The sequence below is a fragment of the Eptatretus burgeri genome, chromosome 2 (assembly GCF_056783735.1).
Source record: "Eptatretus burgeri isolate ZD-2024b chromosome 2, Ebu_testis_v1, whole genome shotgun sequence".
Lineage (NCBI taxonomy): Eukaryota > Metazoa > Chordata > Myxini > Myxiniformes > Myxinidae > Eptatretus > Eptatretus burgeri.
Window position 1 is genome coordinate 140,575,038 of NC_140962.1, and position 15,360 is coordinate 140,590,397.

General features: G+C 47.2%; 1 protein-coding gene across 1 annotated transcript in view; it reads right to left on the minus strand.

The window, feature by feature from the left end:
• The window catches only part of LOC147033341 (endosome/lysosome-associated apoptosis and autophagy regulator 1-like), a 218,341-nt gene that overhangs the window by 147,231 nt on the left and 55,750 nt on the right, over positions 1–15,360 (minus strand). Inside the window, exons 6-7 of the mRNA XM_085871570.1 lie at positions 12,438–12,540; positions 6,146–6,295 (exon numbers count right to left, since the gene is read on the minus strand). Of these exons, the coding sequence (XP_085727696.1) occupies positions 6,146–6,295; positions 12,438–12,540 (253 nt within the window). The remainder of the gene's footprint in view (positions 1–6,145; positions 6,296–12,437; positions 12,541–15,360) is intronic.

The window sequence follows — 15,360 nt, forward strand, 5'->3', positions numbered from 1 at the left end:
GGGAGGAAATTTTTGGTTCGAACTGACCATTCCTCCTTGCAATGGCTCTTACAGTTCAAGGAACCGGAAGGCCAGATTGCAAGGTGGTTGGAAAAGTTGCAGCAGTACGATTTCAGTGTGGTCCATAGAGCCGGTAAGGCTCATGGGAATGCCGATGCGCTCTCTCGACGCCCCTGTCTGGGAGAAAACTGAAGATATTGCACGAGACATGAGGAGAGGGACCAATTGGCAGACACCTCCCCGAAACTCCCAGTCCTTGCGGCCCGGGTGGTAGGCCCAACTTTGCCACTAACCGCAGGAGAGGAATTTGGTGGATTGGCATAGAGCACGGCCCAGCGGGAAGACCCCGTGATAGGGCCAGTGTACAAATGGGTCCAGGAAAACAGGAGGCCCAGTGGGGAGGAGATCGCCCCATTCGGAGCGCGAACAAAAGCATACTTTGGCTCAGTGGAAGACCCTAGAAATGAGGGACAACATCTTATATGGCAAGTGGGTGGAGATTCCTTCTGAACAAACTTCTTGGCTGGTTTGTGTGTTGAAGAGTCCCTGATGGGTTTAAGACCCAAATTTTGAAACAGGTGCATGGTATCCGCGCCGGCGGCCATTTGGGCAGGACCAAAACAAAACAAAATCTCGGGTCCGCCGGCGGTTCTATTGGGTTAACATGGGGCGTAATGTACAGAACAGGTGTCGAGCATGCAACGCCTGTACTGCGAAAAAGGGAGCGCCACAGAGGCTGAGGGCCCCACTCCAACTACATCAGGTTGGGGCCCCCTTTGAGTGAGTGGCCATGGACATTTTGGGACCACTGCCCCCCACTCGCCAGGGTAATAAGTACATCCTCGTAATTATGGACTATTTCACCAAATGGCCGGAGGCCTTTGCCCTCCCCAACCAGGAAGCAGGGGTCGTGGCAAGAGCCTTCGCAGAAGGATTTACATGCCGGTATGGGATTCCGCAGGAGCTGCATACGGATCAGGGACGAAATTTTGAGAGTGAATTACTAAAAAGAGGTGTGCAGGCACCTGGAAATTCGAAAGACACGGACAACGCCCCTGAGACCACAGTCTGATGGCATGGTGGAGAGGTTCAACAGGACCCTGGTCCAACAGTTGGCCCTCTTCACCGCCACTAACCAGGAGGACTGGGACGAACATCTCCCGTACCCCCTGATGGCCTATCGCGCGTCCCAGCACGGGTCTACCGCGTGTAGTTCGGCGCTGTTGATGTATGGACGGGAGCTGAGAAGCCCCGTCGATTTATTGTGCGGTCCGACGCCTGAGCGGCTTGATAGGCCCCCGGGGGAGGGCTATGCCCGTCGGTTGGAGGAAGGCATGGAGAAGGTCCATGCCTTCGCACGACACCAGCTCCAACAGGCGGGCATAAAGATGAAGCGCAGGTACGACCACCGGAGCCAGGTGAGAAAATACCCACCGGGGGCGAAGATTTGGTTCTTTAACCCCCGGCGGAGGAAGGGCAGATGCCCGAAGCTCACCTCACCTTGGCAGGGCCTGGGGGTAATCCTGGCGCAAATCAGTGACGTGGTCCTAAAAATTAAAATGGGACCACAGGCCCTTCCCCGGATCGCCCACGCGGACCGCCTGAGACCTTACACCATGCCCTCATGGATATGTCTTGCCGGAGGAGTCGGTGCTGGAACAGCCGCTCCTGCAGAGGCGCAAGGCTGGCAGAGCCTTGCAACGAGTTCACGAGCCCAGTAGGGAGGGATGAAGTCCCCCTGCGAATAAGGATTTGAAGACAGACACAGACTTTGGATGTGTAGAAGGGACGTAGTTTAGCTACGTTGTGTTAAATGGAACGTGCTGTAGTTTAAGGGACGACCTGGGAGCACGAGGTAGTTAGCGGAGGTAGTTAGGATGGCAGAGTTCAGCGGTGTGTGTGTTGAAGAGTTGTGAGGTGAGTACTTGAGTGAGTGAGGCCAGCGGGTCTGTGTGAATGGAGCGAATGGGGAATGCATGGTGCGATGAGTGATTGGGGGGGGGAGGCGTGACTCCCGCCCAAGGGACCCCGGGGTCAGTGTAGAGCGAGTTAGCTGGGTTAGTTAAATTTACCAAATGGAGGTCATTTTGCTGTTGGTGGGAGTGTAGGCTCGAAACCCATTTGGAGGGGTGCAGGAGCCCTGTTGACGGGCTGGGAGCGTGGCTGCAAAAGGTGAGTATCGCTGAGTGGGTACCCCGGGCACTGGGCTAGTCGGCCACGGTAGGCCAAGGGCCCATGGGGGGGCCGGGATAGCATAGTGGGCATGGGTGCGCCCACATGGTGTGGGGGCCCAGGGCACCATTAGCCGCGTGGGCAGTGTTGTGGGCAAGGGTGACCCTCAGAAAGGGGCCCGGGAAGCCAGCCTGCCACGTGAGCGTTTCAGGGGAGTCGCCAGGGAGGGCACTCCCCGGTGTTTAAGGAGCTGGTACGCTCGGAGGCAGTGTAGTGCCCGGGGGTGCCATAGCTGGAGAATCGGCAGAGGGTAGTCTGCCAAGGGGAGCCCCGAGTCCCAGCCATGAGACCGTGTGAGGGCACGGGAAGAAAATTGGGGGGCGAGGTCCGAAATTGTGAGGACACCAACACAGGCGACGGAAATCTGGGTTGTTGGAACCAATAGTTAAAGCGCGAGGCGCTTGTTGAAAGCCCCGGGGTAGTTTGAGAGATAATGGTTAGGGTAGATTAGGAGATGTACCCCTCCGCACCATCCATCCCTTCGCTCTCGTTGTGGGCCACTGGACCCACTTTGGGTTGGATCGCTGAAGTCTGGGGAGGCCAGCCTGAGGCTTCGTTGGGCCTCGACACAGGACGCTAGCTCTCCCTTGTCCCCTCCGGGAAGGGGACGTAGGGGTTGGGAGTAGGCTAGGTGACGAGATAGGTTAGCCGAACAAGGACAGTAAAGGGGGTTAGGGGACGATTAATAGTGGGGAAGTAAAAATAAAAACAACAAAAAAATAAGTTGGGGCTAAATTGGTTTTGACAAATTAAGGGAGTGGGTATAGACAGTGACAGGCAAAGGCGATAGGTGGGAGAGAGAGAGTAGGCAGGTCCGAGCCCGCCTTCTGAGTGGCCAGCACCACCACACTCCCTCCATCAAACTGCACTGCAAGGCAAAGGCCGCCAACTTCATTGGCAGCTGTTGTTTTTCTGCGAGGCCTGTACCGGCCGGATCCTCTGCAGCTGCAGTGCTTCAAGGCCTGTGCCGTTCGGATCGTCCGCCGGCTGTGTTCGCCTGCAGCGGCCCTGTTCTGCCGGCTTTGTACCTGCTGCTTTTGCCATGCCATGCCCAATGCCCACATCATCAGTTTGCCCCCGTTCAATTTTGCTTTGCCCCCGTTGTTCATTGCCATGTGCGCCAGGATCGTCGCAACAGTTTGCAAGTTGCAGGGACTGCCTTGTAGGCAGCCGCATCACGAGACCGCATTGGCGGCCCATGCAACGTTGTTTGCTGCGTCAGATTGTCGCGCGTACTGCAGGGACTGTCCTGTCGGCAGCCGCACAAGGAGACTGCATTTGCGCAGCCCATGCGCCGTTGTTCGCTGCTTCCATTTAAAAGGGGGGGGCCGTGGACTGGGTGTGAGCAGCCGGCCACGTTCCGTCACCTGCATTGGTTCATGAGCCAGAGACTGCATGCGAGCAGCCTGGCTCCTTGCTAACTGCTTTTCTCTTTGGAGAGTCCATTGATCCTGGGCCATGGTTTAGTGTAAAATTTTAAGTTAAGATGTACTGTAAATATGAGTGCGCCCTCGCATGTCTGTCTAGCGCCGGCAATTTTATTTAAGTCGTCTGAGTGAGTGTGTTTGTTAGTTAGTTACTCAGCCCTCAGGTTATTTATTTTGGAGACACGAATACCATGAATGTCGCACTCAGGGATCCGATGGTAAAACGTACTCGGGGAGAACTACACATGATGGCACACGAGAATTTGACGACTCGGGACGAGTCTGCAAAAAGGGGAGGGGGTAGTGTTACGGCTGTGGAAATTCGCATTACACCATGAAGGGCCCGTAGGTGAGATATCTTTAAGTACATGTGTAGTTAGCCCCAAATCCGTTGTCTAGAGGGGTTATATGTGGTTCATTCGGACTGCGACGCTTTGAGATAGCCGTTTTTCTGTTCTATCTTTATTTTGAACCAACCATGTCTCAACCGCCATCACACAACAACCATCTTAACCACCACGGCAGCCATCATCACCAACTACAACCACGCTCCAACCATCAGACAACAACAACAACGCCAACAGCCATGACCTTTAGCTTCACAACTCAATCCCGCAAACATCGCATCACAGTCATTCCCAAACGGCACCATAACCATCAAACCACCAACGATAAACCCTCCACCACCCTCACCTCTCTCCTTCTACGGCCATTCCCGCACCACCTGTGAACACTGAGCGTCGGGCTGTCTTGGGCTCGTTTAGCAATACGCACTGAGCCGCGAGGCAAATAGCGGCCTTTCCGAGGGAGAATTCGGATCAAGAACGCTACACGCCCACTTCTGATCCGTCCAATTAGCAAGCACGGAGCGGCTTGGCCCCGCCTCCAGGCGCGTATGTGTGAAATCGATATATGCAAATTCTAGGATCAGGGGAGGTTCACGCCCACTTTTCCTCCGTCCAATTGGCGAGCGTGGCTCCGCCCCCGAGGTCATCCTGATCCGGAAATTTGCATATTGTTTTCTCCTGCCGGCCTATAAAACGGCGAGCGCAAGGCGAATCGGGGCAGAGTGTGGCAGTAGCAGTGTGTGTCGGCAGGGCAGAGTATGGCAGTAGCAGTGTGTGTCGGCAGGGCAGAGTGTGGCAGTAGCAGTGTGTGTCGGCAGGGCAGAGTGTGGCAGTAGCAGTGTGTGTCGGCAGGGCAGAGTGTGGCAGTAGCAGTGTGTGTCGGCAGGGCAGAGTGTGGCAGTAGCAGTGTGTGTCGGCAGGGCAGAGCGAGTAGAGTCATGGGTGTGGCAGCGAGTTGGGTTCTGCAGTCGGCTGAGGAGAGTTGCGGGAAGAGGCAAAGGAGCTCGGGTCCGAGGCGAGAAGGACGGCAGTCGGCGACGAGGTCGCGGTTTGAGATCGCTCGTCGCGGACCCAAGCCAGTCAGCCATTCTCCTCCCCCAGGGCATCAACAATTCCCCCTATCCCCCGCGCTGAGAAAGTGCAAAAAGGGGGCCCCGTTCTCACCCCACTCCAAACGTCGTGCCAACGAAACCCGCCAAGGAGCACGGAGTCGGGGCACAGCCACGCGGCCATATCTGCGGTTCATCCGCCAACGCGTCATGAGGACGCGGGTAGGACCCCCTCCCCCCCCCCGGTCTCACGGGCCTGGCCACTCCTTCAGGTCACGTGCGCATATTGGCCTATAGGCCCGTCTGCCCCCTTGTCTATGAGGGTGGCTTCTTTCCTTTGCTTTTGAGTAAATGTGTGTTGGTGCCATCTGTAAAGTAGAACTGTATCAGTGTTGCCGTGTGTGCGTAGTTGGTCGTAACTCTGCGTCATTGTTTCTTTTGTTTCAACTGCTATATGTGCATTTTGACTGTATGGCTGTATATGTGTGCTTTCCGTGTGTCGCGTAATAAATGTGCATTGTGTGAACTGTTTTCCCGTTTCGCTTAGTCTTTTCTTTATTGACCCTCCATCCTGATTCACGTAAAGGGTTCGTAGTGGGCTTAATATGCCCAGTAATTAATCTGAACTGTCCAGGTCGGCGATAACACCACTCGGTTATCCCGATAGCACGGAACGGGCCGCCCAAGTGGCCCGTGTCCGGAATCGACCTGCGGCGAGGTGCGATCGCCCGGTCGACCATTCGCGCAGGTACTTAGGTAGATTTCGCAACAATAGCACAATACGACAGTAGCAAGGAGCATCGTGCAGTAGGGAAGATAAAAACGCAGTGAGGGGGAATGGCACAGAGCATTCGCCATTGCACACACGCCACACACAATTTATTTTTTTTTTGAATTATTTTTACGACCGCCACAAATGGTAAATCATAACACAGAAAATTCACAGCGGATAGTCAAAACCACGAGTGGTAAACCCATGAATAGTGAGGATTTCCTATACAATTAAATCAGCTCAGATTGCATAAATTCCCATATATTCAGGAATTGTAAAATCAAATAAACTTGAAAATGGAAAATAATGTTTTCCTACCTGAATACTCGGTGACATCATTGCACTTTGAACATGAGCTTGCACCCTTGAGTGAGTAGGTGTTCCTGGGACATGGAGAACAGGTGGAAAATCCCTCCTTGCTGTACGTGCCAGCCAAACACGGAAAACACTGTGACGTGTAGGCGACACCTGTGAACATCGGATGGATAAATCTCAATTAATAATATACAAAACTCCATATTTGACATTGAAAGGCAGAGAACCCAAAAACCTAATTAAACAAGCATGCACAAATGCAAACACACTTGCACATTTTAACTTGATCAAACCGATCTCAATTGGTCATAATCAAAGAAAAAAATAAAACATTTTGCTCTATTGGAGTGGAGGAATATGGGTAACATTCACAAATTTTCACATTGGCATTTAAGAGTAAAATACAATTTTTTGTTTTGTTTTTTTACCTCCACCACCGAAGGTGGACAGAGGCTACGTTTTCTCCCCTCTCTTGTCAACAGGATACCTCAAAACGTTGTGGAAGGATTCAGATGAAATTTGGTGTGTGAGAAGGAAGAATTGATTTAATTTTAGTGAAGATCTGGACATCCATCCATTGGGACCATCCTCTATACAGAGTGTTTGTGCTGCCTAGAGGCCCTGTCACACCTTGACGATTTAGCCAGCGTATGCCTGACATATAAAAAATTTGCCTAAAACGCTGGCACACGTCGAATACGTTATGGGTAAGTTTGTATACGTTAAGAGCCCGCTGGCATATGTCGTAGTACGCTGGCATACGTCGTAGTACGCCGAGCTGTGAGACAAATTTTCCATGCTATTTTTCGACGTATGCCAGCGTATCACTCACACGTTCCGCATAACGCTGGCCATAAGTTGTAGGCACGTTACGCAATCGTTGACACACGTTACTTGTAAGTTACTCATAAGTCGAAACACGACGAGGTAATGTTTAGCGTACCTGAAACTTATTTCTAACCTACGAGTAACGTGTTGTAGGCATGTTATGCGATCATTGACACACGTCCACACACGTTACTTGTAAGTTACTCATAAGTCGAAACACGTCGAGGTAATGTTTCGCGTCAGTGTTCCAGACTCCGTTTTTTTTTTTTTTTCCCCCTTCGGTATGATGGTGATGTTGACACTTAGATTTCTACTGCGGTTATAATATAATATAATTAATAGGTTGCCGCTCAACGATTTAAATCATAACCGCACCAAAAATCGAAGTGTCAACATCACCGTCATTCCGAAAGGAAAAAAAAAATTAAATAAAAACAGGGAGTCTGGAACACTGACGCTAACCTTGACGTGTTTCGACTCATGAGTAACGTACAAGTAAAGTGTGTCGATGTGTGTCAACGATCGCGTAATGTGCCTTCAACTTATGGCCAGCGTATGCGGAATGTGTGTCATACGCCGAGTACGTCGAGAAATTTTCAACATGTTGAATATTTCGACGTATGACGACGTATGCCAGTGAACTACGACATATGCCAGCGGGCTCTTAACGTATACAAACTTACCCATAACGTATTCGACGTGTGCCAGCTTGGTTCGGCAAATTTTTCATACGTCGGCATATGCTGGCTAAAACGTAAAGGTGTGACAGCGGCTTGACACTTCGATGTCTAGTGCGGTTATGATTTGAATCATTGAGCCGCAGCCTATTAATAGCCTACGCCACGTGATCGTCGGCGATACGCTGCCGCACGCTATGCATAAGTTACACTATCGTTGGGCATAGGTTGTGAACGCCGACAACACGCTCAGCATTCGTTGGTATAAGTTATCTATATGTGATTGAAACGTTCTGTGTACGTTACTAATACGTTATGCATACGTCCAACATGTTATTATACACCCAAAACTTAAAAAAAACCATCAATAGTTCAGCGTACGCCAGCGTTTTACATACATTTTGAGACCTTGCCATACGCTGGCTAAAACGTCAAGGTGTGACAGCCCCTTAAGCAGTCTCCTTGGCTCTTGGACACAATCCTAGATGGGTCGCCACTCCGACACACAATACCAGCAAGCTGGCATTCATTTTGCTGACCTCGGAAGGATGACAGGCAGAATCAACCCTACCTGATATTCGTTCAACAGCCGGTGGGATTTGGAATCAGGATCCTCGGATCCCAAGCCCACCAACCTAACCGTAAAGCCAACAGATCTGGATATGGATCTGGAATGTACTGGAATTTATTTGAGCGAATCTTCACCATTAAGAGATTAGGCAAATATGCCATATAGCTTGATAACTCAAAAAGTTATGGATGGATTTGGACGAAACTTGGTGGATAGGTTGGGTGTGTGACAAGGATGACTTGATTAGATTCTGGTGAAGATCTGCATCCGGATCTGGATATGAGAATTATTTACATGATTCTTCACCATTGAGAGATTGGGCCAAAAAGTATATATTGCATGATACAGTATCTCAAACAAAGAGGCAACATCCCTGGGCGCTCCCTTGGTAGCGACTGGATAAGATAACCAGGAAACCACAAGAAGGCATGGATGACCCACAAATTATGTAATGGAGAAGAAAGTAAATACCTATTGATATTTTTTTTAATGCCGTGAATAAACTTTGGTACATCGTGGGTGATAAAGGTTGTATTCAAGTTTCATCTAAATTGTGTTTGGTTTATAAGGAGAAAGCAAATACCTATTTTGAGGGGCAACCCCACCTTACACTCTCTTGGAGCCTGATTTTTCAAATGTCATGAACAAACTTTGGTACATCGTGGGTGATGAAGGTTGTGGTGAAGTTTCATCAGAATTGTCTGTGTCATTTCTGAGAAGAAAGCAAATCCCTCTTTAGGGGGCGGGGGGGGCAATCCCCCTGTAGACCCCCTCAGACCACGATATCTTTGATGCCGTGAACAAGATTTGGTACATCAAAGGTGATGAAAGTTGATTGATCAAATTTCATCAGAATTGCACGTGTAGTTTTTGAGAAGAAAACCAATGCCTTTCTACTCCTTATCCTACCTCAGCTCTGAGCACTTCACTGTCTTCTACTTTACTATCAGCTCCTCCTCTGGTGTCGCAAACTGTTTGGTGTTCTAACATTTGTGGGGGCTCCATTCTAACCTAACAGATATATATATATATATATATATATATATATATATATATATATATATATATATATATATATATATATATATATATATATATATATATATATATATATATATATATATATATATATATATATATATATATATATATATATCAGCAAATATGACTCCATTTATATGTGTGTTGTTTATGTGTGTGCTGTACTGTCCACCAAACTGTGATGACTCCATTTACAATTCCCTGACCAAAAACATGGACCAACTTCTATACTCTCATCCCAACTCTCTCTTCCTCACATGAGGTACTTCAATTGTCATCATACCAGTTGGCTGGGTGTGGGTACTCCCTCACTTGCCATGGCACCTCAGCAAAAGACTTGTGCGACTCAATGGAACTGACACAATTGGTCAACTTTCCGACACAGATCTCAACCAACGGTACTCCATCTCTTGTGGAACTGATTTTGACCAATTTCCCTGAAAATATCTGCTGTTCTTCCTCCACTTCAATCAGTTCTTCTGACCACGTGCTTATCAAAGTGGACATCTCTCTGGCTGTTATTAGAAAACCACCTCAGCGCCGTCGAGTCTGGCATTTCACTCAGGCCGACTGGCAGGACTTCAGCCATCAAACATCTTGACTGGTCTCCTCTCTCTATTTTCTCAGACATCAACTCACCCTGGGAATTCTTTCAAATAATTTTTTTCTTTCTCTCTCTTTCTCCCTGTCTCTCCCTCTCCCATGCACAGGTTTATCCCATCTCATCTTCAGTTGTCATAACCATCCTCCCACCCATGGTACACTGAAGCTTATGGTGAGTCAGTTATCCATAAACACCTTGCCTTCGCCTCATGGAAAGCAAATCCAAATCAAGCAATCTCAGTTCCTTCCACAAAGCTCAGAACAAATGTGTGTTTATCCTCAGAAGAGCCAGGAAACAACATCTTTCTAATTTCAAAACCGAACTCTCAAAACTATCCCCCTCCTCCAAATCCTGGTGGAATCCAGTTAAGTCTGTTTCTGGTGTATGTTCCCCATCCATCCCCTCCCTCACCTCAAATGGCTGCACAGCTGACCGCATGTGAAAAGGCTGAAAACCGAAACTCCGTGTTTGCTTCTAAATCGTGTCCCAAACCAATCACATTCTGTACCCACCTCACCAAGTCGCACACAACTGTACCTGGATTCTGTGTCCTTTTCTCTTGACAAGGCGGAGGGGCTTGCTGTCAAACCTCAACTCTGATTCTGCAACTGCTCCAGATGGCATCAGCCCACATGTCCTAAAAACCTGCTCTGCTGCTCTTGCTCACCCTCTCTCTGTTCGATTCACCCTCTCATTTGCTCAAGGTCATCTGCCATCTGCTTGGAAACAGCAAACATTACCACCCTGTATAAAAAGGTGCAGCCTTCTCCCAATCATCAGCAAGGTTGTTGAATCCTTCAGACATTAAATCCTTCCTCTTCTCCAATGGCCTGATTTCCAATCATCAATTTCAATTCAGACCACATCACTCTACCATGGATTGCTGCTCCTGCTTTTCCAACAATGGATGAAGGTCCTCAATGCTAGACATATCGCATGCTTTCGATATGGTCTGGCACCCCACCCTGCTCAACAAACTCTCTTCCTATGGTATCCAAATGCCATCTCCAATCATGGCTGGAAGACTTCCTCTCCTGTTACAGTCAATGTAATTCTCTCATCCATCTTCCTGTCCAGGCTGGAGTTCAAGGTAGTGTTCTGGGCCCTGTGCTTTTTCTGGTTTTCATAAATTATCTCTCAGACTCTCTGGAAAATCTTCTTTATCTCTTTGCTGACGATTCCACCCTCTGCCGTAGCATCTGTCATCCCTCAGATCGGCAAGCAGCAACCTCTTCACGCTCTGCAGATGTGGATAAAATCACAAGCTGGTCCAACACGCGGAACATGTCTTTCAATCCTGACAAATCTCACTCTCACTTTGTCTCTGAAAGGGCCGTCTGGAAACCCACCCCACCCCCTACCCCACCTACTTTTTCAATCCTCTTTAAGAAGTCCTTTCATTCCAGCTTCTGGGTTTCACTGTTTGCAGCCTGATGGAGTCCTGCTGTCCCATCTGGGCTAGTGCCCCCGCTTCTGACCTTTCTTGGCTTCATGCTCTGGAAAGCATGGCATTTTGGATCATTGGTATTCCCTCGATGAGGCTGATTCTTTGGGCCTCTCACTCTCACCGGAGGTAGGTCGGTGGGCTTTCTGTCTTCTACTGTCTCCTCTCTGGCGCTGTCCCCCACATCCCTCCGCTCTGACTGCGATCTGTCCCCCACCCCCACCCCCCATATTTCCGCCATAAACCCCCTTCTGATAAAACTACCAAAATCAAGAATCACTGCTCACCTTCATTCTTTCATTCCTGTTTTTCCCCACCTTTGGAACAAACACCCACATGCTCTCCAAACCCATTCTTCCCTTCTGGTCTTCAAAACAGCTGTTCACCACCATCTCTTATCTTCCGCCATTCAAAACCATGATCTTTTCTTCCCCCGTTAATCCACCTCCTTCAAATTTCCTGCAAGTCCTTGTCGTGTCCATCTTGTTTACCACGTGTACCCCGCCCCGTCCCTCTCCTTTCCACAGTCTTAATGTCTCTGTTTCCCACCGTTTTGTGCTTCCCTCTCCCGCCCCTCGTTATAAGCTATGTGTGTTAGCTGTTACATGAGCCTCGACATTGTCTATATAAAAATTTAAAAAAAATTTAAAATAAATTTCTGAACATCCGACGATATTCTCCATTCTCTTCCACCAAGAGAAATCATGTACTTTTGCTATTGTCACGACTGACTTTTATAACACATTCGTTCACAAAGTGATTGGTATCGGTTGTTGAATATATCAAAGAGTAACCAAAAATGGAGAATTTCAGAGCTGGGATTGGCCAAGATGGGCATGTGTTGATGTCTTCAACAAGTTTGGGGATTTTATTTTTATTTTTATTTTTTGCCTTTTAATCCTAAATGTACAGTGAGGAATTCTGCACTCACTCATGAAAGGTTTTCAGAAACCAAACATTTCAAACCTTTAGTGTGGGGAATATTTTATTCATGAATCCTCATTCCAATTTAATTTATAAGAGTCAACACCTGCAAGCAATGGTTGTTGTTAATCAACAACCACAACCACCTTTTCTCCAATGTCATTCTGCAGTTCTTATTCAGATAATATGATAGACAGTGCACAGACCTGATATCCAGATTGAGCGGATAAGCACCGGCTTTGGCCTTCCTTTCAACATGAAGCCTGTAGACCGCCAGTAGAGTACATTGTTACCGGCCTGGAGTTCGACCTGTACATATAAAGCACACAGCAAAGAGTATTGCAAAATGCCCTCTCCAAAATAACTTCTGTCACACTGTTAATGCTTTGAGAAAACGAACATTATTCTTTTGATCAAATCCAATAAGTACAAAAATGTAAAAAGGAGCAAAGGATGCATTGTGGGCAGAAGGGAGGTGGAAAAGGAAAGGCAAAACAACTTCAAACTGTCATATTTTTGAAGCAGAAGTGTCTCGTTAAATCACAGATTGCTGATAGTGTGCTTTGATCCATTCGGTATGGATCGGTATGGTTTAATTCGGTATGGTTTAAGAGCAGTGAGGCTACATAATTTACAAAACAAGCAAGGGAAATAACGAATAGGAAGAGAGAAGAGAAGAGAGAGGAAAAAGGAGGGAAGGAAACACAAACAGTCACCTGCAAATAAGATTGGTTAGGTAGAGTTAATGAGGGTAATAAATCTCATGGTTCGGGAGTGGGGGGTGACACAACATGGTTGTACACATTCCTGAAGTTATAGAGTGGAGAGTGGGATTAGATAGCCTCCAGAGGGCACTTCCACACATTGGGAGAAAAGAGGAATAAAAGAAATGCGGTGTGTAGAAAGTCCGAATTTTGGAAGTTTCACCAGGAGTAGTAACTGGAAGAACATGTACAGTGCCTTAAGAAAGTATTCACACCCCTTGACTTTTTCACATTTTGTTGTGTTACAGCCTGAATTTTTTTTCTAAGATGAAACAAAGATATTTTTGTCACTGATTTACACCAAGCACCCCATGATGTCAAAGTGGAGTTTTTTTTTTAATATAAATTTTTACAAGTGTAAAAATGAAAAACTGAAAGGTCTTGAGCCAATAGATATTCAACCCCGATGCTATGACACTGCAAATTGAGTTCAGGTGCATCCAATTTCCTTTGATCATCCTCGAGATGTCTCTACAATTTGATTGGAGTCAACCTGTGGCCAAGTCAGTTGATTGAACATGATTTAGAAAGAAACACACCTTTCAAAATGAGGTCCAACAGTTGACGGTGCATGTCAGAGCAGAAACTCTACCATGAAGTCCAAGGAAATGTCTGTAGAACTCTGAAATAGAATTTTGAGGAGGCATAGATCTGGGTATGGTTATAAAACAATTTCTAGTGTGTTGAAAGTTCCCAAGAGAAATGTGAGCTCCAACAATAGGAAATGGAAAGAATATGGAACTACCCAGACTCTTCTGAGAGCTGGCCGTCTGCCCAAACTGAGAAACCGGGAAAGAAGGACTTTGGTCAGGGAGGTGACCAAGAACCCAATGACCACTCTGACAGAATAAAGAGTTCTTGGCTGAGATGGGAGAACCTGTCAGAAGCATAAAAGTCTCTGCAGCACTTCACAAATCTAGGCTTTATGGGAGAGTGGTCAGGTCAAAGCCACTCCTGAGAAAATAGCACATGACAGCATGCCTGGGGTTTGCAAAAAAGGCACGTGAAAGACTCTGAGAGCATGAGGCAAACGATTCTCTAATCTGACGAGACGAAAATTGAGCTTGAATGCAAAGCGCTAACTAAATATAGCAAAAACCGAGCACAGATCATCATCCATCTAACATCATCCCTATCGTAAAGCATGGTGGTGGCAGCATCATGCTATGGGGATGCTTGTCAGTGTCTGGGAATGGGACTTGTAAGAACAGAGGGAACAATGAATGGAGCTTAATCCTTGAGAACCCGCTTAATAGTGCAAAAGACCTTTGACTGCGGTGAAGATTTATGTTCCAACAGGACAATGACCCTAAGCATGTAGCCAAAGCAACACTGGAACGGCTTCAGAACAAGTATGTGAAAGTCCTTGAGTGGCCCAGCCAAAGCCCAAACTTGAATTACATTGAAAATCTGTGGAAAGACTTCAAGATTGCTGTTCACCGACACTCCCCCACCCAACTTGACAGAGCTTGAACAAATCTGCAAGGAAGAATGGGAGAAAATCCCAAAATCCAGATGTACAAAGCTGATAGACGTACCCAAGATGACTCAAAGCTGTAATCGCCGCCAAAAGTACTTCTAAGTATCCGAAAAGTTAATGTGAAAAATATTTTTTGTCACTGATCTTAGAGTATTCTCTTTCTCCTCACTTTTCCATCAATGCAGTTCTTTTATTTAAGACTTGGCCTCAATGAGGACTATTTATTCCGTAACTGCAGCCTTCAACATAAGAAAAAATAAAATAAAAAATTCATCGTTTACAAATTTTTTTAAATTTAATCCATGTTCAATTCAGGCTGTAACAAAACAAAATGTGAAAAAGTCAAGAGGTGTGAATACTTTCTGAAGGTACTGTATTCCCTGGAGTGGTTGGGGAGGGTCAGCAGGGTGAGAGAGCAAGGTTAAATTAAAAAAAAATAATAATAAAAGCCCACCAATATATTTAACATGAGAACAACAGGCCTTGTGCTTCATCCTCATCACTAGAGATTCCAATAAGTTTGAGAGCTTCAAGTTCCATTGAATCCAGGAGACAGATGTGATGATGGGACCAGCCCATTGGAGAGGGAAGTACTCCATTGGGCTGTAGTCAAAGCCCTTGAGGCTGTTGATTGTTTTTTATTCAAAGGAGTGATTTGGAAAGGCTGAAGATGCCTTTTCTTTCTTCCTGCAGCACTTCTAGATGTGGTGTCTGTGGAGTTACAGCTCGCCTTTGAGACCAGTTTTGCTACATGCTCAGCCCAAGAAAGGTCATGGCTGATGGTGAGGCCTAGAAGTGCAACAGACAGAACATATTCCAGTGTGTGACCATGGAAACAGACAGGTGGCTTCACTTGATTGTATTTCTGAAGGCAGTGATGAGCAC